This window comes from Onychomys torridus, chromosome 16 (assembly GCF_903995425.1).
Source record: "Onychomys torridus chromosome 16, mOncTor1.1, whole genome shotgun sequence".
Classification (NCBI taxonomy): domain Eukaryota; kingdom Metazoa; phylum Chordata; class Mammalia; order Rodentia; family Cricetidae; genus Onychomys; species Onychomys torridus.
In genome coordinates, this window is record NC_050458.1 from 3,617,116 (window position 1) to 3,642,293 (window position 25,178).

General features: G+C 44.6%; 1 protein-coding gene across 5 annotated transcripts in view; it reads left to right on the top strand.

Moving 5' to 3' along the window:
• Positions 1 to 23: 23 nt before the first annotated feature.
• Spag1 (sperm associated antigen 1) overlaps positions 24 to 25,178 on the top strand; it is a 66,748-nt gene continuing 41,593 nt past the window's right edge. For 3 of the 5 annotated variants that reach the window (XR_004946780.1, XM_036208397.1, XM_036208398.1), the window contains exons 1-6: positions 24 to 2,092; positions 10,711 to 10,852; positions 12,437 to 12,596; positions 18,437 to 18,562; positions 23,220 to 23,284; positions 24,565 to 24,674. Coding sequence is in view for 2 of the 5 variants with exons in the window: in XM_036208397.1 (XP_036064290.1) it covers positions 10,713 to 10,852; positions 12,437 to 12,596; positions 18,437 to 18,562; positions 23,220 to 23,284; positions 24,565 to 24,674 (601 nt within the window). In the remaining 3 variants the exon portion in view is untranslated. Of the gene's footprint in view, positions 2,093 to 10,710; positions 10,853 to 12,436; positions 12,597 to 18,436; positions 18,563 to 23,219; positions 23,285 to 24,564; positions 24,675 to 25,178 lie in introns of those variants that run through there. The other 2 variants (XM_036208401.1, XM_036208399.1) reach the window with 2 other exon arrangements.

A 25,178-nucleotide genomic window follows, 5' to 3' on the forward strand; every position in this document is an offset into this window, starting at 1 on the left:
TTAAATAAATTTACTTAAATAAATAAATTTAAAAATTCTAAGTGCTGTTTTTTAGAACCTTTTTTAAATGATTTGAAGAAATAAGTTCTTTGGAACCCACAATACTTTGTTTACAACCGTAAACTATCCAGAATACCATTGTACTTGCTGTCTGTAAAATTGTAAAAAGTCAAAAGTAATATAAAACATTAAAGCAAAGAGAATAAAAGGGATGGCTGGGCCTTAGGGCTGACTCGGGAGTTAAGACACTTGCTATGCTTTCAGAGCCCCTGATTCTGTTCTCAGCACCCTGTTGAGTATCTCCCAACAGCCTGTTACTCCAGTCCAGGGGATCTGACACTGCCTTCAGGGTATCTCACACATACATGCATACACTTTGAAATAATGTTTGTAAAAGTTGACTAAGGGTATAATAACAAATGTTTCCTCACATTTACAGGTACACATAGCCCTCAGACTACAAAATGAATTCTGTGAGCTGGAGGCTGTGGAGCCTGTCTGTAATCCAAGTGCTTGGGAGGTGAAGGCAGGTTGATTTAGAAATTCAAGGTCATCTTTGGCTACATAGCTAGTTTGAGGCCAAGTGATTGCTAGAGCAGAGTGCTCCACCACAGAGTTCTTTCTCCAGCCCTCATTTTTCATTTACTTTGTGTCTCACTAAGTTGGCTGGGCTCGTAGCCCACTCTTGACCTTGCAATCCTCCTGCCTCAGTCTCCTACATAGCTGGGAGTGCAGACCTACCATCAGAACAGCCCCAAGAGCCAGCTATGTGTCCAGGCCTTGCTTTACACCTTTGTTTACTGGTTGCAGTACTTCCTCTTCTGAGGACCTTACTTGCCCACAGTGTTTTCAGATTGTTTTGACCTTTTTCAATTCACCATAGATTGTACATAGCCAGAAGAAAGCGTTTCATGTAAAAAGAGAATTACAAAGCCATTCTCCAGATTGTTACAGAGTCTTTCTTAGCTGGAAGTCCTTGGTGTGGAAGTTCAGGTGGTTGCTCGAGCCTCGCTTGGCTGGAATGAGGTGTGACATCTTCACAACACCTGCAGCATGTGATGCTGTTTCCACAACGTGTTTAGTGAAGCGGCCTAAGGATTATCCTAAAGCTGGATTCTTCATCTATAAACATGCATCATTCTGTATCATTCTGGAGTCCTTATCTATAAGCATGCATCATTCTGTATCATTCATTCTTTATGCCCGCGATGGCTGCTGCCAGCAGACTTGTCTATACTTAAAGAGTATATCTTGACTTGATAAAGAGTATTATCAAATTCTGTTACTGGCTGGGCGCACACCGGCTGCTTCATTCATCTATTTTAACGAGTCTGAAATGTATTTGGAAGTAAATTTCTCCACAAATGATCTCTAGTGTTTCATCTGAATTGCTTATGCCTTAATCATATTTGTATATCCAGCACACAGTAGAGTGCCTTGCTCATCGCCAAGCTCTTAGAAAATGTGGGCTGCGTGAAGAGGGAAATTTGCCTTTCATATATTGTTGAAAGGACAGTAGGTAAATAAACGTGGGGGTGCAGCGCCACGTCTGGAATTTGAATCAAGGTTTACAGTTACGTAGGAAAAAACGCCATTTAGCAGGAGTGCAGCATAGAAACGTTTTAACTCACTGTAAAACACTGAAACCAAAGGAAAGGAAGGGGAAGTCTGGCCCTCAATTCTGGTCCTGGGGAGGGCAAAAGTGGGCTGGGGCCGGCGAGGCCAATCAGCGGGTGGAAGCCGGGGTAGCCAGTGGTAACCAGTGACGGCGGAGGGCTCAGTCTCCGCCCAGCTGCGTCGAGCACCTGCTCCCAGTCGGTTGCAGCGTTGCTAGCTGGGCGCAGGGTGAGAGCCAGGTGAGCACCCTCGGGACGAGGACGAAGCGGGAACCGCACCCGCACACCCGCGCTGGACTGGAGCGTGCTGTCGGATGAACGTCCTTTATGGTCTGGGAAGGCCCTGCCATTTGCACGGTGGTGGAAGTTGGGGCCGAGTCGGCACCCTGGGGTTGCTGGGACGGACTGCTGACTGCTTCAACCCGGGGGACCATAGCCCACGCCGAGAGAAGGACTCCCGACCCAGGCGCCTGCAGGTGGGTTGTAGAGCGAGCTGCTGGGCGCGTCGGAGACCGACCCGTTTGTGGGTCCTGGAAACTGTTGCCATGGCTGGGGGATGCCAGTTCCCGTTTCTGGCAGCAGAGGGCGCCCGGCCACCTCGGTGGGAGAGTCCGGCTTTTCCCGTTACTAGGGTTACCACGAAACGCTGCAAATGGGGAAATAATGGGAAGTGGACGTGGAGCAGGATGATGGAGAATAAACCAAATCCAGCCAAGATCAAGCTTTAGAGACTTAAGACTGCGAAGAAGCATGGAAAGATTCTCCAGAGAATACATAAACCACCATTGGGAAGTTGAATTAGCTTGAATAATATATATATTGAGGCAGGGTTTTGCAGAGTTCAACTTGACTATGTTAGTGCTGAGGATGATCTTGAACTCCTGGCGCTCCCAAGTGCTGGCATTATGCCAGGCCCAGCTAACATGCAGTAATCTTTTGTTGTTGCTGTTTGGTTGGTTGGTTGGTTGGGTTTTTTGTTGTTGGTTTTGGTTTTGGTTTTTTTGGTTTTGGTTTTTTGTTTTTTTTTTTTTGAGACAGGGTTTCTCTGTGTAACAGTCCTTGCAGAACTCGCTCTGTAGACCAGGCTGGCCTTGAACTCACAGAGATCCGACTGGCTCTGCCTCCCGAGTGCTGGAGTGCTGGGATTCAAGGCCTGGCATACGGTAATCTTAGGAAAATATATCCTATGGGGGAAAAGCAGGATAACTCTCAAAAGATTCTCAGATTCTAGAATAGTGTTCAGAATGAAATTTTCTTGGTTAGGTAAGACATGGCTCTATCATGTTTTTTTCAATGTGTTTTATTCCAATAAAAATTCCAGTGATTATAGGATATTTCCACTCAAGGTGATGAGTTTTAATCCTATTAGATGCTCATTTCTCTCCCTTTTGAAATTTTCTCTCAAGAAAGCATTCTGTTTTGCACACATCAATGAACGTTCTTCAGGCTTCGCTGGAGTGTTAGCTCACTGGTTAAGAGCACTGCTGTGCTTCCAGAGGACCAGAGTTCAATTCCCAACGCCCACATCAGGTAGTGCATAACAGCCTGTGACTCTAGCACGAAGGGAGCTAGCTGATGCTTTCTTTTGATCTCAGTGGCTCGAGAAGGCGCACACGCGCACACATGTAAAATCCTTCAAGTTTTTCCCCAATTCCCTTCAAATCTTCAGATTATCCTTGTGATGGAATGCATTTTTCATTCTCAGCCTAGAGGTGAGGTATGAAAGCTACAGTCTAATTAATTCCTTGACTGGCTCTTATTCCAAAGTTGAAGAACTGTTATCTGTATTCTATACCTAACCAAAGCCAGCAGCAATGTGGAAGCAAAGTCTACGTGCCCTCCCTCTGTAAACCACGCTCCCAGGGAGCAGTAATGCTGGAACAAATGCTTCTGTGAATTAGACCTCTGCTATGTGACCAACAGTAGGTTTAAAGGCAGAGCCAGGCAGATCTCTGAGTTCGAGGCCAGCCTGGTCTACAGAGCGAGATCCAGGACAGGAACCAAAACTACACAGAGAAACCCTGTCTCCAAAAACAAACCAACCAACCAAAACAAAACAAAAAAACCCAGTAGGTTTAAGTGCAGTGGCTTTAAAAAGAAAAAGCTTTGGCAGTGGTGCCCAGCACCCCTAAGAAATGTATTTCACTTTGCAAACATGCATTTATATGTGTAGACATGAAATAGAAAATTTTGTAAAACTAATGTTACATGGTACATAGGTTTTCTTTTTATTATTTTTAAGTGAGAGGGAGGACTAAAATGATTAAATGAGGCCCCATGCCTTGCTGTAGGCAAGTGCTGTAGCATTGAGCGGTATTCTAGTACATTCTCTCTCTCTTTCTCTCTCTCTCTCTCTCTCTCTCTCTCTCTCTCTATCTATCTATCTCTTAACAGTTCACTAACTACTAGTAGAATTTTCTGGAGAATATCTAAATCTAAATAAATCACAAAATTGTTTCATCCAAATGTGTGATGGTTCAGGTGTCCTTCAGAATTGATGGAGTCCAGCACGCAATGTGATGTGTCTTCTCTCTTAGCTTCTGGTCAGTCTCTGTGGGAGGAACTGCATACAGACAGTCCAGCCCATAGCCAGGCAGCACATCTGCCTCAGAAAAGCAAACAGGAATATGAGGAGAGAGTTCCAGCCACTGCTGAATAAAGCTGGAATGAATCAGAACACACAAATGATGAGTTCATCTTCTCCATCATTTTTGTGTATGATTTACCTCCCAGTAGAAAAGCTAAGTGTGTATGTGTGTGTGTGTGTGTGTGTGGTTTTTTTTTTTTTAATTGTCGCAGGTTTAAGGATTCTACACAGAAGGAAAAAAAAAGTACTTAGCAGAACTTAAAGGAGCTTGTTAATCTTGATTAATGTGCTTTTCATTGCGTGCTGTGCCGAACTATTGCTACAGAAGTTTGTAATACATGCTCTTTGTGCTGGTCAGTTGTTTTTTGCTTGTTTTTGTCAACTTGACACAAACTGAGGTCATCTATGTAAGCATCGCAGCTCGGATGGAAAGGTGTCCTGGCAGCTAAAAGCCAAGGAATACCACAAAGTCACACCACACAAGAGATTTATTGGGAGGGAAAAAAACCAAGAGAGTGGCTGCCTCTGGGTGGGGAGAGACAGCAGCAAACTGAACAGGATACAAGGTTTATGTAGCGTTTCTTGGGAAGGGGTGTAACTCTTCATGGTGGAGCTTTCCAGGTGGAGACTGGTGGGATCTCATGTCCAGAGATTGGACTTTTTGCTCTGCAGAGTTGGGCCAGGGGCCAGCAGTTAGGGCAGTTAGAGTGTTCTGTGGGTGGAACCTGGCAGTTAGAGGTCCTGAGGTGGGGGGAGGGCCACTCCTGTGCAGGGTGGGGGCAGGGCACAGCACATAGGGAAATTAGAGTATACTTTGAGTGGAACCTGGACCACTCTAGTGGTTTGAGGGGCTTATATTCCCCCTTTTGTTTATTATTAATAAACAGATCACAGGAAAGGGGGTAATGTTATCATTAGACTACTTCCTGCTAAATCAGGGTGTTGAGGTTCTTTGCGCAATCTTGATCTTCATCAGCAGGATGTAACCCAGTGCTGCAGGTCTCTGGCTCTGTAGCTAGGGGCTGGTAATCCTGTAATAGTAACTGGTTACAAGTCTGGTTAGAAAGCTCTTGGATCTGTTGAAGAAATCTAGACAAGAAGTTTATAAGGCAGGGCACAACTAGCAGGATTAAGAAAAGAAGGAGAAGAGGGTGAGAAGGCAGCATCCAGTTCCTTATTGGACTGTCAGTGATGCACTGGCCAGAGGCATCAAGATGTTTCTTAAGTTTTGAAGGTCTGTCTGAAGTTGTGGATCTTATCTTTTGTAGGACTGCTAAGGGCAGCCCACATCTGGCCAACATCAATGATGATCTCTAGTTAGTTTGATCATAGAGAAAGAAGGAAGGACTAGGGGACAGGTGTTTCAGAAGTTGTTTAGGCATCACAGAGATAAGTATCTCCTTTTGGCAACCTGCTGGTGAGCAGTCTCCAGACCCCACCGTACAAGTGGTCTGGTTGAACCATTAAGTGTAGATTTAACAATAGCACAGAGGGGAAAGAAATCTGAAACATTTTCCATCATCCTAAGTCACTTTATTGTACCTTTTCACAAACATGACACTTTCTTATACCTTCAAAACTTACTTCAGCTTTCACATGCTCAGACAATGCTTTCTTAGACCCTCAGAACTTAAGTTATCCTCAGTGCTTACTAAGGTTTCATATTCTCAGACCTTTATAACATCTGTACATTCCCATATGAATACATGAATGTGCAGCTTTGTTTTTTTAATTCTATCATAAACCCTGTTTTATGATATTTGTTTTCAGGACAGGAATTATCACATAAGAATGGAGATAACATGCAGAGGTGATAAGCCCCAGTGAAGGAGAGATGGAGGGGACTGAATCAACCTTTGACAGCCTGATGTAGTTTCCTGACCCTATTAGGACAGACTGTTGACTAGAGGTGAGAGTCTCTTGGATGATAAACATCCCTATGTAAGAGCTACTCCAGATAGGTGTAGGTAAGAAGAAAGACAGAAGAAAGCAAGTCTAGATAGAAGAGAATTTTTGATAATTTGTTTGTGCAGTGGCAGAAATTGCCATAACTGAAAATCAGGAATGCCAATTTTGGCCGTTTGAACTGTACTGAGGCCAGAGAGAGGCTTTAATAAAATTAGAGTCCATGGAGGAAGAGGGGAAGGGTCACAAAGTGAACTCTGCTGCAGGGAGTTTCTATAAACTCCAAGTGGGAGCTGAGAGACAGGAGGGACAAGGTCACAGAGGCCCAGATGGACTTAAGGAAGCTGTGGGGCACTTAGCAGGCAGCTCCTAGGGGAGGAGGCCAGAAAACAGGGATGTTCCAACAATTGTCCACATGGTGAGGCCCTGGAGGGGGTAGCAGGCTCCAGGAGCCAGTGAGACATTTACCAAGTAGTTGAGAGCTGGATGGTTACAACACATGGAGGAAGAAGCAGCTGAAGAATTTGGAACCAAACATAATGGGTAGCAAAAGCCAGCAGAAACAAGTGGTCTGTACACATCTTAAGGGTCAAATCAGCAACTTGAATGGTTTTGAAATGTTAAGACAGGGGCTGAAGGGAAATTGCTGCTGAGTTGCTAAGTCAGAGATCCTGAGCCAAGCGGTAGGTTCCAATAACTGTGAGGATGAGGTATAAAAGGAAGGACTGAGGAGCAGAAGATCCTTTCTTAGGTCAGAGGTGAGAGGCTCAAGTTCCCTGAGGCTTTGGAAAGAAAATGGGTATTGAGCCTGGGTTATATATTTGGTGGAGATTTGTAGTTGAATGATGGGGGCTGTGATATTTGGCTATAGGGGGTTTTAGGTGTCCCATACTTATGGATCTACCTGAGAGGTTGGAAGAGAAGAGGTGTGTCCGATCCTGTGGTTTGAAGGAGGAGGAGGAGGAGAAGGAGGAAGGGAATGGCTGGTGAGCCTGGGGTCAAGCAGATGGGGGAGCAAAAGAAATAGAGGCTCCCACTTTGGCCAGGAGGTCCTTCCCATCAAGAGGACGGGACAGGTTGGCACCATTAGGAAGGAATGGGAAGGGAAATACCCTTCAAGATACCGCTAAGTGATGGGTTTGGTGAGCCTGGTAACTGTAGGGACTACTGGGTGAGGCTGCTAAGGGGAAGGTTCACTGGTGTGATTTGGGCTTCATAGCTAGGAGTTGTTTCTTCTTGGTTGGTTTATCCTAAAATGGCATGACACCACATTTAAGATTACCTAAGTATTAACCCCAGTGTTACTGATTTTTCAGACTTATAACCTTACTCAGTGTGCTTGCAGATCTTTGAGGCAAGATTTACACCTTAACAAAAGTTTCAGAGAACAGAACCAAAAGCATATGAGATGAATAGCAATGGTCCCCACGGGGAGGAGTCTGTCCCATTATCTTGTTTTTGCTCTCCTTTCTGTCACACAGCAGGTGGCTCGCCTGATATGGGACAGAGATTTTGGAGGAAACCTTTTAAACAAGCATGCTTGGGTCTAGAGGAGGGGGAGACACACCCTAACTTCAGAGCCAGATTTTAATTGAAGTGGGACAGCATAAAACAATGGTCCAGTGCCCATCATCCATAAAAGACATCTGAATCCTGGGAAACTGAACCCAGTGCTAACAAAGAAGGCTTAAGGTGGGAATTTTTGAACCATAGACACAGACAGAGGGCACTGCAGGAAGGAGCTGAGAGAAGCACCAGCCAGGGAAGATTGTGTGCAGGGTGTGTGCATGCTGCGGCTGTGCATTGGGTGCATACTCCTTTGCTTCCTCCCCCTCCTGCTAGGTCTGGCTCCTACTTTGCAACAGACTTACAGATCCATCTATGGTCACCTAAAAGACAGGACATTAACACAGTGTGTGGGGTGGGAAGACTAGACAAAAATAAACAGGGCTTGGAGCAGAGAAATAGGGGATGGGAAAGTCTCCATCTCCCAGTCACTCACAGTCATTGTAAAGGTCTCAAATAATATTAGGATCTAAGGGGCCATTAGACAGCCATTCAGATTGATTATCTAAGGGGTATTGAAGCCAAAATTGATTGCAAAAGCAAGTAAATTTAGTGCCCTTCAGGTCAGGTGTCAGGTGGAGAGGCATCCCAAGGGGGAATGGGAGGGTATGGAGTGCTGAGTTCCCATGGATGAGAGAGGTGAGGGGAAAGGTCACCGAAGCCTGTAGTGGCAGGCGTCCCCTGGACTCAAGGAGGACCGAATGAACGAGGACCAACTAGGGCTTCCATAGAGATGGGAAGGCAAGAGAAAACCGAGCTCTAGGGGAGGGTCTCATTTGAATGAAGGACTGGAAAAAGGAGGCTTTTGTGGGGAAGACAGGGCCTAAGGAAACTGCTTGATTACAGCTCCAAGGGTGGGGGAGTGTGGCCAGGTGACGAGGGCCATCTGTACGTAGCCTTAAAGACTGTGGCTGGGGTACTAGAGGGGTGCCAGACACACAGCAGCCACTTCCTCAGACTCAGAGAAACATTTACACGGATGGAAGGGAAAACTTACCTAGTTGATTCTGGTGGATGGGGTGCTGAACTATTGGTGAGCTAGAAGGTGTGTCTGTTACAGGTGGACTGGAGATGAGGGACAGGGTCCCAGTGCAGCTTAGAACATGAGGGGAAATGCAGGCACCAAATGTAAGTAAGCATCACAGCTCGGATGGAAAGGTCTCCTGGCAGCTGGGAGCCAAGGAATACCACAAAGTCACACCACACAACAAACCTCACACAAGGGATTTATTGAGAGGGAAAAACCCAGAAGGGTGGTTGCCTCTGCTTGAGGGAGAGACAGCAGCAACTGAACAGGATAGAGGGCTTGTACAGAGCTTCTTGGGAAGTGGGTGGAGCTTTCCAGGGTAGAGACTGGTGGGATTTCATGTCCAGAGATTGGGCTTTTTGCTCTACAGGGTTGGGCCAGGGTCCAGCACTTAGGGCAGTTTCTGTGTTCTGTGGGTGGAACCTGGCAGTTAGAGGTCCTCGGGGGAGGGGCCTGGCCACCTGAGTGGTTTGAAGGGCTTACAGTCTAGGAAGAGGGAATTGAAATTAAGGAATTGCCTTCATCAGACTGGCCAGAGTGTGGAGCATTTTCTTGATGAATAATTGATGTGGGTGGTCCTGGGAGGTATGAGGAGGTAGCTGAACTGGGGTAGCCAGGAAGCAGTGTTCCTCTAAGGTAGCCTCTGCTCTGGTCCTGCCCTGACTGCCACTCCCCAGTGACATGGCCTGTGAGCCAGAAAATGAAGTTAACTCTTTATTCCCAAGTGGCTCTTGGTCATGGTGTTTGTCACAGCAACAGAAAGCAATCTGGTTTTGGTTTTTGGTCACAGCACCCCACCCCCAGCCCAATCTCTGCTAGTGTGAAGGTTTTATGATAGACACATTTTGTAAATTTGAAAATTTTCAGATATTGAATGCCATTTATTTATTTTGAGGCAGGGTCTCACTGTGTAGCCTTGGCTGGCCTAGAGCTCTCTATGAAGACCAAGCTGGCCTAGAACTAACTCATAGAGATCCAACTGCTCCCAAGTGCTGGGATTAGAGGCATGTGCCACTGCAATGGGCCCCGCCTTTTTTTTTTTTTTTTAATTTTTTAGATTTTTAAGTTTGAGAAAAGTGCTAGAGAGGCTTTTAAAATAAACTATTATTTTACCTGCGTGTGTGTTTGTGTGCCACACACACATTGTGCCCACAGAGGCCAGAGGAGAGCTCCAGATCACCCAAAAGGAGTTACTGTAAACCGGTGGAGGTGCTGGGAATCACACCCTCTGTGCTTGGCCACTGAACCAGCTTTCCAGCTCCACACTTCAAGTTTTAAGACATAGACTGTTACATATCAAGCTGTTAAAACACATGAGTTTGACACCTGTCTAGGCAGTAGGAGTTAAGAAGGCTTTTCTATTTCATCAAGAAAGTCTTCCAATTTGATTGTTTTATAAAGCATACTTTATGCACTGAAACCTGTTCAGCCATTCTGTTCCAGTCTGGTTTAAGGTGAAGGCTGAGAACACATGCTGAGGAATAGTTGGCTCAGCAAATGTTAACACTTGTTATCAGAGAGAGGTTCAAAACAGCCTTCCTCTTTGGGAAAAAAATCACTCCGCCCCTTGTCCTCTGGGAGCACTCCACAATCCCTGCTACCCAAACTGAGCTGAATTATTGTACATATTAGGTCACACCTTGTTGCTTGGATTCTAACGGCTCCCTCGGGGGAGGGGGTGAGAAGGCATGGCATCAATGGCACAGACAGACACTGGGAGTCAGTTGAAAGCAAATAAAGAACTCATTTATTCAATAACAGGGAAGGCCTTATATACCCTCCTCCCAGCACCCAGTCCGTGTGGTTGTCCCTCATTGGCTGGGCATGATCAGGAACTCTGGCATTGACTAGGAACTATGACAGCTCCTGTTGCTAGGCCCTCAGGCAGACTCCATATTGGCTCACAAGGAGTATGTTGTGTACATGCCTTGGCAACTGGTCTGAGCCAATTTCCTCGACCCTATTGCCCTGTCCTACTACAACACCTATTTTCTTATTCTGTGTTTCAGCCATGACTGCTAAGGATTGCCCATCATTGTGGGGCTTTGGAACAACAAAGACATTTAAAATTCCTGTTGAGCATTTGGATTTCAAGTATATTGAAAAATGTTCAGATGTGAAACACCTGGAAAAAATTCTTTGTGTGCTGAGGTAAGCATTTTAAAAATAATTTCATGCTTCAACATGCCAGTTTTAATTATGCAACTGCCTTCTATTGTGAAGTATTAGAGAATTTTCAAATACTGAGGCTGTTATGTGGGTCCCATATTGGTTATATACTGTAGTTCTGGAGGGTTCTGGCTGAACGCACTTTCACATGGACTTAGGCTGATTTGGATCCAAGGGGGTTCTCTTCTTGTTTCCTCTGAGTTGTCCAAGAAGAGGTAAAGCATCTGTAAGCACAGCTGCTGGGGACGTGTGCTGCACAGCTCGACTCACTGCTGCCTGGTCCCAGGGAAGAGATGGCTGGGGAGGCCTGAAACAGGAAGTTACGAGAGCCCTATGGTGGTGCTGTCAAACTGTACACATGTATCCTGGGTGCGGTGGTTAAAAATGCAGGTTTAAGGGCCTGGTTCCCAGCCATTCTACTTCAGAAAGCCCGAGGGGGGAATGTGCTGTTGACAGTGCACCTGATTGTTCTGTGGGGTTCAGAGTCTGTGTCAAGAGCCACTGCTCTGTGGACTGCCGACCCCTTGCCAGGACATGGTCACAGTGCTTGGCTCTTCACTGGTTCTTGCTTTTATTTCCTCTGACCCTCTTCCCTTCAAAATCACAGATTTATTTTTTTTAATTTGTATGCATGTCTGCATATATGTACCACATGCATGCCATGCCCAAGGAAGCCAGAGAGGCCAGATAACTTCATTAGCTTTCTAGGGAAGGAATTCTGTTTCTTGCATAGTTCACTTAAGGGGCTTTTTGTCTAAGCTGTTTCTCTGCCATTTTCTCCTCATACATTAAAAAAAAAAAAAAGTGTCAAGGGCTGGGGATGTTTTAGAATGAGAACCTGGGTTTGATTCACATCAATGGAATTTGGTGTCAAATGTTGCAATTCCAGCACTGGGAATGTGAGCCCAGAAGGATTAGAAATCCATGGTCATCCTCAACCACACAGGGAGTTAGAAATCAGCCTGGGCTATATGAGACCCTGACTCAAACTGAGATTTTTTTTTTTTTTTTAAACAGAAAATCCTTGAAAAGGAAGCCTATATTATCTCTCAGCTTGTCTCTAATACTGAATTTCCAGTATGTTTTGAAATTGCTTTGTGCATGAAATGAACACATGTGTTAGGTGGGATTCAACTTAAAATGTGATATTTTATGCATATGGGTGTCATGCCTTCACATATGCCTGTGTGCTGTGTGTGTACGGCAGCCACAGAGGTCAGAAGAGGGTGGACGCCATCAGATAACCTGGAGCTAGAGTGCCTAAGTTGTGGCTAAGTTGTGAGCTGCTGTGTGGGAACACATCTCAGGTCCTCTGGAAGAGCAGCTGACACTCCCAGCTGCCAAGCTCTCTCTCCAGCCCCACGTCAGCCTTTGGTGCGCATGATGTACACTGTTTTCCTTGGAATCTTCACCCTGTGTGTGCTGTAGATCTGCTGGATTCTGATGGCAGTCCTACACAGCCTTTGAGATCAAAGTACTGGGGGTTCCAGAGAACCCAGTTTGCAAACCAGCAGTCTAGAGGTCTCTAAATAAGATGCCAATCTAAAGTTATAACTGCTTTTTAAGGTCCGGTGAAGAAGGTTATTATCCTGAACTCACGGAATTTTGTGAAAAGCGCCTCAGGGGCATGGCTCCTGAAAGTCGAGCTCTGAGGAAAGACAGGCCTGCAGCGACTGCATCCAGCTTTACAGCAGAGGAGTGGGAAAGAATTGACAGCGATATGAAGGTAGAGTGCGGACGGTTCGGGGCGGTGTGTGCACACTGAAAGCCTAGTGGTGACTAGTTAGAAAGTATGATGGCTTCTTGAGTCTAGTCCAATGTTGTGAGTTTGTGTGTGTGTGCATTCTAAATTTCTGTATCATGTCCAACCACAACCCAGTCACCATCCACATCTTTATATAAAGGTACTTGGGGTGGGAGTGGTGCTGCCACCTGTAATCCTGGCACTTGGGAGGCGGAGGCTAGAGGATCAGGAAGAGCTCAACCTTGGCCACATAGTGAGCTGGAAGTCGGTCCTGACTACCCAAGATTGTCACAAACAAACAAACAAAAAAGCAGAAAACCTGACTGATGGCTGGCTGTGGGTTTTTTTACTTTCTTGATTTCCCTTGAATGAGTGATAAGGATTCAAGTTATTTGAGCAAAGGATTTAAACATATTTTTGTTTTAGGCTTTTTTGAGAGAAAGTTCAATGTTTGGTTGAGGATGGCTTTAGCTCCTAACCTCCGGCTTCTACTTTGTGAGAGCAGGAAGCACAGGCTCAAGTCTCCATGCCGGGTTCCGCTTTGTCTTGATGGTAGTGTTTCTATAGTAAACCTTGAACTCTGGTAGTATCAGCCCTTAGTTCTGTTTTCTTAGTTAGGGTTACCATTGCTGTGATGAAGCACCATGGTCAAAAGCAACTCAGGGAGGAAAGGGTTATTGGGCTTGTACTTCCACATCACAGTTTGTCATTGAAGGACGTCAGGACAGGAACCTGAGGCAGGAGCTGAGCAGGGCCATGGAGAGAGCTGCTTACTGGCTTGCTCCCCATGGCTTATTCAGCTGCTTTCTTATAGCACCCAGAACAGTTTCTGGGGTAACTCTCCCCCATCAGTCACTGATTAAGAAAATGCTCTACAGTCTTGCCTACAGCCCGATCTGATGGAGGCATTTTCTCAGTTGAGGCTTCCTCCTCTCAGATGACTCTAGCTGGTGTCAAGTTGACATAAAACTAGCCAGCACACCTGTTCTTTTTGTTAGCTGTTTTTGCTTCATTTAGGTCCTTTGCTGGTCAGTTTCTATGTAATAAATGTGCTTCTGTTTAGATCGAATTCTTGGACCTTTTTATTGTTGGTATTATATTGTTGCCCAGGCTGGCCTCAAATCAAGATCTCTTACCTGTGTGTCTCAAGTGCTGGGATTGTATGCTGCCACACTTGCTTTGTGAATCAGTTTTAGAAGAACTAACATGAGCTAACATCATGTTTTGCTCTGTTTTTTCTTGAGACAGGGTCTTTCTATGTCTCCCTGACTGGCTTATAACACACTATGTTGACTAGACTGGCCTTGAACTCACAGAACCACCCAGGACTAAAGGCGTGCTCCAGCACACCCGTCTTATGAACAGGATCTTAACAATATTGAGGCTTCCATTCAGGAACACTGTAGAATTTTCCATTCCTTTAGCTCTGCATATGGGTCTGCTTTCTCCCTTACAGATGAACTGAGTCTCTCACCACTCACTCTAGTGGTAGCTTTAGATTTTATGTAGGCACCTTTGTCGAACTAGGGACTCCCCTGAGCCTTGGTTCATTTTGTTGCTGTTGTTTGTTTTGTTTTGAGATAGGGTCTTTCTATGTAGCTTGGCTGTCCTGGGACTTTCTGTGTAGACCAGGCTGGCCTTGAACTCAGATTCCCCCTTCTCTGCCTTTTGAGTACTAGGATTATAAGCAGGTGCCAGCACACTCTGCATGATCCTTGTTCAATAAGATTTTTTTTCATAAGTGTTTTAAATTTTGTAAAACAAGCCTTTTCAGCACTTATTGAGTTGATAATATGGTTTTATTTATAGTTTCTTAATAAGATATGTAGACATACTATACACACAAGTGTGTGTGTGTGTGTGTGTGTGTGTGTGTGTGTTGTGCTGATGCTAGGCATTGAACCTAGAGGCCTCACATTTTCTTAGTATAAGATTTACCAGGCTGGGTTTGGAGAGATGGCTCAGAGGTTAAGAGCACTGACTACTCTTCCAGAAGTCCTGAGTTCAGTTCCTAGCAACCACATGGTGGCTCACAACCACCTGTAATGAGATCTGGTGCCCTCTTCTGGCCTGCAGACACACTTGCAGGCAGAACATTGTATACATAATAAATAAATCTTAAAAAAAAAAAAAAAAAAAAAAAAAAGATTTACCAGGCTGGAGAGATGGCTCAGTGGTTAAGATCACTGGCTGTTCTTTCTGAGGACCTGGATTTAATTCCCAGCAACCACATGGCAGCTCATAACTGTCTGTAACTCCAAGATTTGACACCTTTACACCTTTATACAGGCAAAACATCAATGCACATAAAGATAAAAATAAATTATTGAAAAAAAAAAGATTTATCACTGAGGTGTATCCATAGCCCAGATATTCTTTAATTTTATACAATTAATGTCTTAATAGTTTTTCAGCATATACTTCTTGCATTTTTTATTAAATTTATTCCTATTTCATATTTCCTTGTTATTATTTAGCTTGTCACCTCACTATGAAATTTGTCATGAGATACAAATAACACTAAATTCTTTTAGATACTGGATATAAAATCCAAACTTTATACGCTCTAAGGAAAGTGAACCAGATTGCAGCCATTTTAAACATTTTATTGTTGTCATCAGCAGTTCAGTAGTGTTGAGCATATTCTGAGTATATTCACATTCTTGTGCACCCACTCTCCAGAACCTTTTCATTGAAAAAAAAAATCCTCTTTGCTTATTAAACAATAGGTCTCTATTTCCCCTGTTCCCAGCCACTGCCATGACTACTCCAGGTTGTTCATGTTAGTGGAATTTCAGTTACTTGTTTATTTATTTTGTGTGTGCATGCATGTGTGTAACACGTGTATGTATGGGTACCTGCGCCTCTGTGTGTGTCCTCAGAGGCCAGGGGAGGGCGGCATTGAGAGTCCTGTACTGTCATGCTGTGCCTTGTTCCTTTGAGGCGGGATCTCTCTCTAAACCTGGAGCTTGCGTGTTTTATGTTTTTGCTTTTGCTAACCCCCATGACCTTTCTGTTTCCACTCCCAACATTGCTAGGGCTACAGGTGTCCATGAGACCACTCCTGGCTTGTTATGTGAGTCTTGGGATCTGAACCCATGCCCTCATGGTTATGTACCAAGTGCTCTTAGCCACAGAGCCATCTTTCCAGTCCTTGAATTTAAAATTAAATTGCGTATGAGTTTATAATTATCAAATTGATCTTTAGAGATTAACTGTGTATCTGTGGTCTTGTTAAATTCATAGGTTAGTTCTGAGGCTTTTTTGTAGATGCATTGAACTTCATGTTATGTTTTGATACACTGGGAGCTTCTACTTGCTACTTTCCTAGGGCGTCCAGTGTGGCCGCTATTTGTTTGTTTGTTTATTTATAGTTGCTATATTTTAAAGTTACATTTATGTGTGTGTGTGTGTGTGTGTGTGTGTAAGAGAGAGATATCACAAAATTGTTTTTAAATGTGCTACTCTGGCAGGGAAGACTGCTCAGTAGGTAAAAGCACTTGGCACCCAAGTCTGACGACTTGAGTCAGCCCCAGAGCCCTGTAAAAAGCTGAATGCAGTGGTGTGCATTGTAATCCCCGCAACCGGGAGGTGGACTTAGCCAGAAGGTCTAGGGCCAGACCGGCTGGAGCATGCCATGCCCTTGAGCTCACAGAGATCCGCCTGCCTCTGTCTCCCGAGTGCTGGGATTACAGGGGTGCCCACCACCGCCCACCCGGCCCCTCTGCAGCTTTTTGACTTTACCATTTTGTAAGTAGCACTTTCTGCCCGTTGTCCTCATTTTAGGGGCAAACAGCTTATCATGCGTTGTGGAGGCTGCTTTCCTCCATTGCAAATCCTTTTTTTTTTTAAATTTATTTATTTATTATGTACACAGTGCTCTGTCTGCATGTTTGCCTGCATGCCAGAAGGGGGCACCAGATCTCATTACAGATGGTTGTGAGCCACCATGTGGTTGCTGGGAATTGAACTCAGGACCTCTGGAAGAGCAGTCAGAGCTCTTAACCTCTGAGCCATCTCTCCAGCCCGCAAATCCTCTGCTTCCTGAGCTATCTCCTCATGACCCTTCCTTTCTCCCTCAGCTTCATTGAGTGTTTTAGTTCTTGTCTGTCTGTCTGTCATTCTCTCTGGGGTGTCTGTCTGTCTCTGTAGTCACATGTGTCTCATCCATGTGGGAGCAAGACATTACCTCAGCTGTCTTCCTCAAGCATGTCTCCACTTTATTTGTGGACAGACTCGCTCTGAACCCAGCCTACCCTTACTGGTTATGCTGGACTGGCCAGGCCTGGGATGCTCCAGTTCTGCCCTCCTTGTGAGGGAAGGACAGGTGCAGGCCATGTCGCCCGGGTCCTGGAGCTGTGTAGACATCACCCCCCTTCACCGCTTTCTCCGTCACTTTTATAATGTTCTCCTCCCTCCTGTCTTTATAGTTCTGTGGCTTTTCTGTTTCTCACCTGGCCTCCTTTTCAATCTTTCTCCTACACGGATCACACAGGTAATACACTATGGTATTCAATTCCAGTGTTCTCAAATCTTTGCCAAACATTAAAACTATCAATATATATTTTCTGAATAACCAATGAGGAGAATCTCACTGATAATAAGGACATCTCTAAAGTTTTCCTGGGCATCTGTGAACTGGTAACTCAGTTCAGTACCCACTACTCAGGATCCAACATGTGAGCCATATGTTGTGGTGCACGCATGTACTCCCAGCATTTGGGAGGGAGAGCAGGAGGGTGAAGAGCTCAGGGCCACCTTCAGCTACATCATTTAAGGCCATCCTGGGCTACATGAGACCTCCAAAAGATAAAAGTAAGATAGGCAATAGCCACGTGGAAATTCTTTAAAATTTTTATCTCATCCTCCCATCATCTCTCCCTATTTATCTATCTGTGTGTGTGTGTGTGTGTGTGTGTGTGTGTGTGTGCGCGCGCACGCGCACACACACACACACATGTGAAGGTCAGAGGGCAAATTTTCTACCATTCTCATCCTGAGGATTGAATTCATGTCATTAATCTTGGTAACAAGTTCCTTTACCCACTGAGCTATCTCATTGTCTCAAATAATCTTTTTGTATTGTTATTATTACATTTAGAGAAAGTGAGAGATTGAGAGAGTGAGAGAGAACGTGTATGTCTGGGGGGTATGGGTCAGGGGACAGCTTGCAGGAATCAATCTTCTTCTTCCACTGTGTCTTAGGGTGACACCATGACCTCGGCAACTCTTACAAAGAAGACATTTAATTAGGGTGGCTTACAGTGTTCGAGGTTCAGTCCACTGTTCAGTTATGACACAGAGCATGGTGGCAGCCAGGCAGACACGGTGCTGGAGAAGTAGCTGCGAGTCCTACATTTTGCAGGCAACAGGAAGTCAACTGAGACACTGGGCAGTGTCCTGAGCACAGCAGACCTCAAAGCCCACCCCACAGTGACACACTTTCTCCAACAAGGCCATAACACTCCAACAAAGATACACCTCCTAATAGTGCCTATGAGACTATGGGGGCCAATTACATTCAAACTGCCACACACCGTATGTCCTGAAGTTGAACTCAAGTTGTTCCGACTCAGCTTCAAGCACCATTAATAGCAGAGCCATCTAGTGCCCACCCCAAGTATTCTTAATGAGACTTAACTACACACTAAAAAGAATTATTAACATACATTTTGTATTATGGGTATTTATAGCAGTTAAAAAGGAAGGACCTTCCAGAGAGAATGACATGGGAAGTAGACTGAGAAAACTCTTTAAGCACTTCCTAATGCGTGGTCAATGACTTCAAACTCTTCGGTTACCTTCTGCTCCGTCCTTCTCAGAGTTGGGTGTCAGAAATCAAAAGAGAGGAAAACACAAGGCACTTCCACGACCCCGAAACACAACCAGGAGTGGAAGATCATTTGCCTCCAGTTCGTGGCTCTAACAGCGGCCCTCACAGTGGCAAGGTAGGCCTTTCTGGTTTGTGGGGTCGGGGGTGTTGACAGGGGCAAGGGTGGTGGCTGGGCCTTACCTATGTCTCTGTCTGGTCAGAGTAAATCACTGTGATTTACTGGGATTACAGGACTGCGCCATCAAGCCCGGCTGCCCTCTGGTGTAACTAGATCTCACCGTTTGGGGATGGAAGCGAAGCCGCCTTTTCTCAAAGCTTGCATTTTGGGTGGCCAGCTTTCATCTCCCTTTGCTGCTCTGGTCAGTCTTCAAGAGCGTCAAAGATGTGGCTTGGTGCTTGGGACTTTGAGAGAACACTTGTGCCTGTCTGGTAGAGGTGCAAGGGCTCTGTCACTGTGTAAGCCCGCTGACGCACATGGGAAGGAGCACACACACACACACACACACACACACACACACACGTGGAGATGGTCTTTGCTCCTTAAGTGCATATGCTTCTCAGTTTCCATTCCTTTGTAGGTAATCCCTATTTGGCCTTGCAAATCACCCGTTTTTAACTCAAGGGTCATAAAGAAAGGGTCTGCTGGAGGTCCAAGTCCCTCTAGTCCACTTAAAGTCAAATCTAGGCTTTTAACACCTTGCTATTTCTGACAGGATGACTACCCGAGGCTTTCCATTTTGTGTTCTTGTTATTCTTGTGTTTTGTTGTGTTTTATTTATTATTTTGTTTTATTTTTTGATTAGGGTCTTCCTATGTAGCCCTGACCAGCCTGGAACTTACTATATAGACCAGGCTGCTCTCAAATTCACAGGAATCTGCCTGCCTCTGCCTCCCAAGTGCTGGGATTAAAGATGTACACCATCATGCCTGGCTATTTTTATCTTTTATTTTGCACACACACACACACACACACACACACACACACACACACACACACACATTTGGGGACATGCTTATGCTTATGCCATAGCATGCGTGTGCAGGTCAGATCTGGCAGGGTGGGTTCTTTCCTTCTACCTTATAGATTCGGGAGACTGAGCTCAGAATTTTAGGCTTGGCAGCAAGCATATTTACCCACTGAGCCATCTAACTGGCCCCTCATTTTTTTCTAGACTCTTCAATTGTATTTCCAGATCACTTTCCATCACTCTCTTCTTAGGTAATTTACCTTCCTGGACCTCTTTGCTCCTCGTTAGGGGTCACACAGGTAGTGGAGGATGCTGCCATCTGTAACCAATGAATGCTGAGTTACTAATGGAGCATTGTGGGCTAAGTCTGTGCCCTAAACCATAACAACATAGAATACTTGACCTGGCCTTTATTTATTTATTTTTTTTTAAATTTATCTTTAGTTTTTTGTTGTTGTTGTTTTGAGACCAGGGTTTCTTTGTGTGACTTTGGCTGTCCTGGAACTCGCTCTGTATACCAAGCTGGCCTCAAACACACAGAGATCCACCTACTTCTGCCTCCCGAGTACTGGGATTAAAGGCGTATGCCACCACCCAGCTTTATTTTTTTAAAGATTTATTATTTATTTTTATTTTATATATGTGTGTGTTTTGTTCGCATACTGTATGCATGAAGTGCCTATAGAGGGCAGAAGAGGGTGTCAGATCTCCTGGAACTGGAGTTACAGACAGTTGTGAGCTGCCATGTGGGTGCTGGGACTCAAACCTGGGTCTTCTGGAAAAGCAGTAAATGTGCTTAGCCAGAGACATCTCTCTAGCCCCTTGACCTGTCCTCTAAAGAGCTTATTATAGATGGACTTTCTTTCCTGCCCACCAGTTCCCAAATAACCAAGATGGAGACTTCATGTTAACTACAAATGCTGAGCTGATAGCTCAGTCTTATTACTAACTAGCTCTTACAACTTAAATTAACCCACTTATATTAATCTACATTCTGCCACATGGCATTACCTGTCTTTCATCTTGCACCTCCTGTTTCCTTTTCGTGTCTTGCTGGTGACTCCTCTGACTCTGCCCTTCTTTACCCAGTGTCCTTAGTCTGGCCCTTCTGCCTAACGTTATCCTGTCTAGCTATTGGCCAGTCAGCTTCTCTATTAAACCAATCACAGTATAATTTATACAGTGGACAGAAGGGTTATTCCATAGCAGCTTATAATCCACTGGTATGGACAGATGAGCCACACAGTGATTCTCAGCTGGATTTCAGGAACCCCAAAGTCAATGCTGTATCTCTTCATCTGTTTTCCTTTGATACAGAGTTATGCTATACTGCCCAGGTTGGCTGGAATTCTCTCATCCAAGTGATCCCTCTGCCTCAACCTCTTGAGTAGCTGGGACTCTAGGTGTGTACCACTGCATCCAGCAGTGCTGTCTGAAGGAATAGTATTAGCACCTCAACTTTCCCACTGTCTTGACATTGGCATTGAAAATAAAGCTGCTGTGGCTTAGCTTGAATCAAGGCAGGGCACTAGTACATCTGGTGAGGAAAACACCAATGGAATATGGTGATACCTTTGGGCAACAGTAAATTATTTTGTTAAATATTAAACCTTGAGGACATGTATGGAGGGGGTTGAGACAGAGTTCCTCTGTGTAGCCCTGTCTGTCCTGGAACTCACTTTGTAGACCAGGCTGGCCTTGAACTCAGAGATCCACTGCCTCTGCTGGGATCAAAGGCGTGCTCCACCACTGCCTGTGCTTTTGCTGTTTTGTGTGAAAAGCTAAGAAGTATGCAGACAGCTTTGTACTGAGGAAGAAATACAGTTTTATATGCATCTCAGTAAAAGTACTGTGGGCCAGCAAGATGGCTCAGCTGGTAAAGAAGCTGCCCCAAGTCTGTCTGATGACCTGAGTTCAATTCTAGGGACCCACATGGTGGAGAGAGAGATTTTTTTTTAAATTTTTTATTTTATTTATTTTATTTTATGTTAGCCTGCATGTGCACCATATGCATCCCTGGTGCCTGCAGAAGTCCAAAGAAAGCATCAACCCCCCTGGAATCAGAGTTAGCCTCTATGTGGGTACTGAGAACCAAACTCAGGGGTTTTGGAAGAATAACAAGTGCTCTTAACCTCAGAGGCATCTCTCCAACCAAGAGAGGGCGTTGTACACACACACACACACACACGTACACACACACACACGTACACACACACACACATACACACACACATACACACACACATACACACACACACATACATACACATACACACACACACACACACACACACACAATGTATTTTTATTCTCTAAATGGAATATATATTACACATGGGGATGTTAAAGAACCGCATAAGAATGTAAGTACCCGCAGTTTCTTTCTTTGAAAAATTTTTTAGATTTATTTTATTTTATACGTGTTGTGCCTACTTATGAATATGTGCACCACGTGCATGTATGGTGCCCAAGGAGGTCAGAAGAGGATACATGAGCCTCTGGGACTGGGTCACTAGTGCTGTGAGCCACCAAGCAGGTGCTGGGAACTGAACTTGGGTCCTCAGCAAGAGCTGCCAGTGTTCTTATCTGTTGAGCCGTCAGTCCAGCCCTAGTACTCCAGTGTCTGTCTCTACAGCCTTTTTTTTTTAAATTAAGAGATTTTCTATTCATTTTACATATCAACCTCAGATCCCCTGTCCTCCCTCCTCCCTCCCCACAGCCTCCCCACCCCACCCTATTCCCACCTCCTCCCAGGCAAGGGTTGTGCCACTGGTTTTAGTTTCTAACAAACTGGTTGGCTTAAAACAGAAGGAAATGTGTTTTACGGTTCCAGAGGCTGGAAGTCTACAGCCAGGGCACTGGCAGGCGTGCTTCTGAAACCTGGAGGGAGGATCCCTTCTTACTTTCCCGGTTGCTGTTATTTCTGGCCATCCTCGGCTGACAGCTAAATCTAGTGTCTCCCTTCCTCTTCACAGCTCCCCTCTCTTGGTACGCTCCTTGGGTAGCACTGTGTGGTGTGTTCCCGGGAGATCACATCACCTCAGCCTACTGTGCTTTCCTCCCGGTGCAGAACCTGCTTCCCCATCATCAGCAATGGGTCTGGAACCTAGTTTGGGCCACTTTGCCCCTGAAAAGCTCTTTGGAGCCCTTTCCTGTAGTTTCTCTGAGGGATGGAAGAGGGGAGCGCCGCTCTTTTGCTCTCTCTGATGAGGCCTTGGTGGTTATAATCCTAGACTTCGGTGCCCATATCTCCTGCTACTTGGAGAAAGCACATAGTCATCAGTGAGACGAACTCAGCAGGCAGGGAGCAGGCAGGGAGAGCAGCGTGTTGGGAAGAGAAGGGGCTGGAGAAGAGATGGGGAAGCCTTCAGCAGCAGCCCCGCCCGCCGTCGGTTTGGCTGTGGTTTTGTTTGTTGTCTGTCATGACACACAAAAGAGCTCTGACCAGTACAGTGAAACCTCTTTTCCTGTTTCTCTAAATGCCTTGGCTCAGAAAGAGTGAATGAATTCAGTACTACTTTCATTTTAAGTAATTTAAATTTAATGCTCACAAGTGAGTTTTCAAATATTATGTATGTCCTTTAAAACCTGTGAAACTGTCCTCAGGATTAACTACAAATTTGAAATCCTGTCTCTTACCTCAGTATTTTACTATATCGTGATACTGGAGTTGTTTGAACCTCAAGGGACTTGTTTTAGTCCACTGCATTTGTATGTCTCACTCCCATGGTTCACAGTGCATTCCTAATAAATCCTGGCGGTCTTACTGGATGTATCTCACAGAGTGTGATGTTATTCTTTCAGGAAACATATTCTAGAAGTAAGCCAGTTAAGAAGAAAATTCCAAGGGCTTATGCAGAGTGGGATAAGTATGTTTCATATTCCTTAATTTAAAATTTGTCTCTGAAAAATTGTCTACCATTAGATTCTAGAATTTAAAATATTATAAACCTGGTAAATCAAGTATATCAAATCACTTTGGTATTTCACCAAATACTTCCTCCCCTGTTCTTGTTTCTTTTGAGATGGCCTCTCACCGTGTGACCCAGGCTGGCCTCAAACTGAGAAGTCCCTGCTTCAGTCTTCCGTTGCAATAACAACAAGCGTGTACTACCACATCTGCCTAGTATAAGCACTTTAATTTCATTTTTCTCATTAATAATATCTTTTCTGGGGGCTGAAGAGATGGCTCAGAGGTTAAGAGCACTGACTGCTCGTCCAAAGGACCCAGGTTCAATTCCCAGCAACCACATGGCAGCTCACAACTGTTTATAACTCAGGTTCCAGGGGATCTGATACTCTTACATGGACCTACATGTAGGCAAAACACTAATGCACATAAAATAAAAAAATAAATTAAAAAAATACCTTTTCTGTGCCCTTTTATTTATAAAACCAACCACAAAACAAGTTAGATTTAAGTTTGATGTTGTTGTTTGTTTGAAATTTTTTTTTTCTTTTTGAGACAGGGTTTCTCTGTGCAGCCCTGGCTGTCCTGGAACTCACTCTGTAGACCAGACTGCTCTTGAACTCAGAGACCCGCCTGCTCTGCTCCCAGCACTGGGATTATGAGTGGTGCCACTGTGTCAGCAATTGCTTATCTTAAGAAGAAATGCAGATGAGTCGAGGGCAAACCTCTGAGGAACATTCTGTATAAGAGTATGGACACAGTACAGGTTGACATTGGTAACACAAAAATCCAAATCCACATGTTCCCAAATCTGAAACTCTTAGCACTGCCAGTGGATAATTCCACCCATGAAACTTCATAAAATTAGTAAAAGTATTATATGAAACTATGCTTAGGTTACTTGTATGTGAAGCAGGCATGAATGTCATATTTGAACTTGTGGATTCCCCATAGACCTTATGTGGTATATGCAGATATTTGCTTTCATCCCAGCACTCAGAAGGCAGAAGCAGAGTTCAAGGCCAGCTTGGTCTGCAGAATGGGTTCCAGGACAGGGCTACATAGTGAACCCTGTCTGGAAAAACAAACAAATGGAAAACACAAACAAACAAAACAAACCCAGCAAATCTCAACTCCAATACAGTCTGTCCCAAGCAGTTCATCTTCAGATATAGGAATGAGTTTTCTTTCTTACTGAAGCACGCTGTTCATTTTCCCCCATTTTGGTTGTTCTTTCAGATTTGATGTGGAAAAGGAATGTTCAAAAATTGATGAAGATTACAAAGAAAAGACTGTAGTAAACAACAGGGCTCATTTGTCTAAAATTGAGACAAAAATAGACACAGCAGGTATGAGAGAAAACGGAAGTAGTCCTTTTCCAGCCTTTTTAATTATGATAAAGACTTGTCAGCCTAGGAAACATTACCTTTGAGCACTATTGACTTCCATTAACGTTTGTAGATTTTTGGTCAGAGTTGACCGCTCCTAACAAATTTATTTCTGTCTTTAATTACTCATTTTGTTTGAGACAGGGTCTCATGTAGCCCAGGTTGGCCTTGAACTCCACATGTAGCAAATGATGACCTTGACTTTCTGATCTTCCTGCCTCTTTTATCCAAGTGCTGGGATTACAATTGTGTACCACTGTGCCTGGCCCCAATAATGATGTTTGCATATAAATCTATTTTTCTTAGAATATTCTTTTGTTTTCCATTTAAAGTAAAGCAAGCTAGTCATCAGAAAACTAACCCTCCAAAGACTGGGGGTGATTAGAGAAGAAGAAATAGCCCTACACCCAGGAAATCTTTTGTTTTGTTTAATCTATGGCTTTCTGCTTCTGTTGGGGGTGTGAG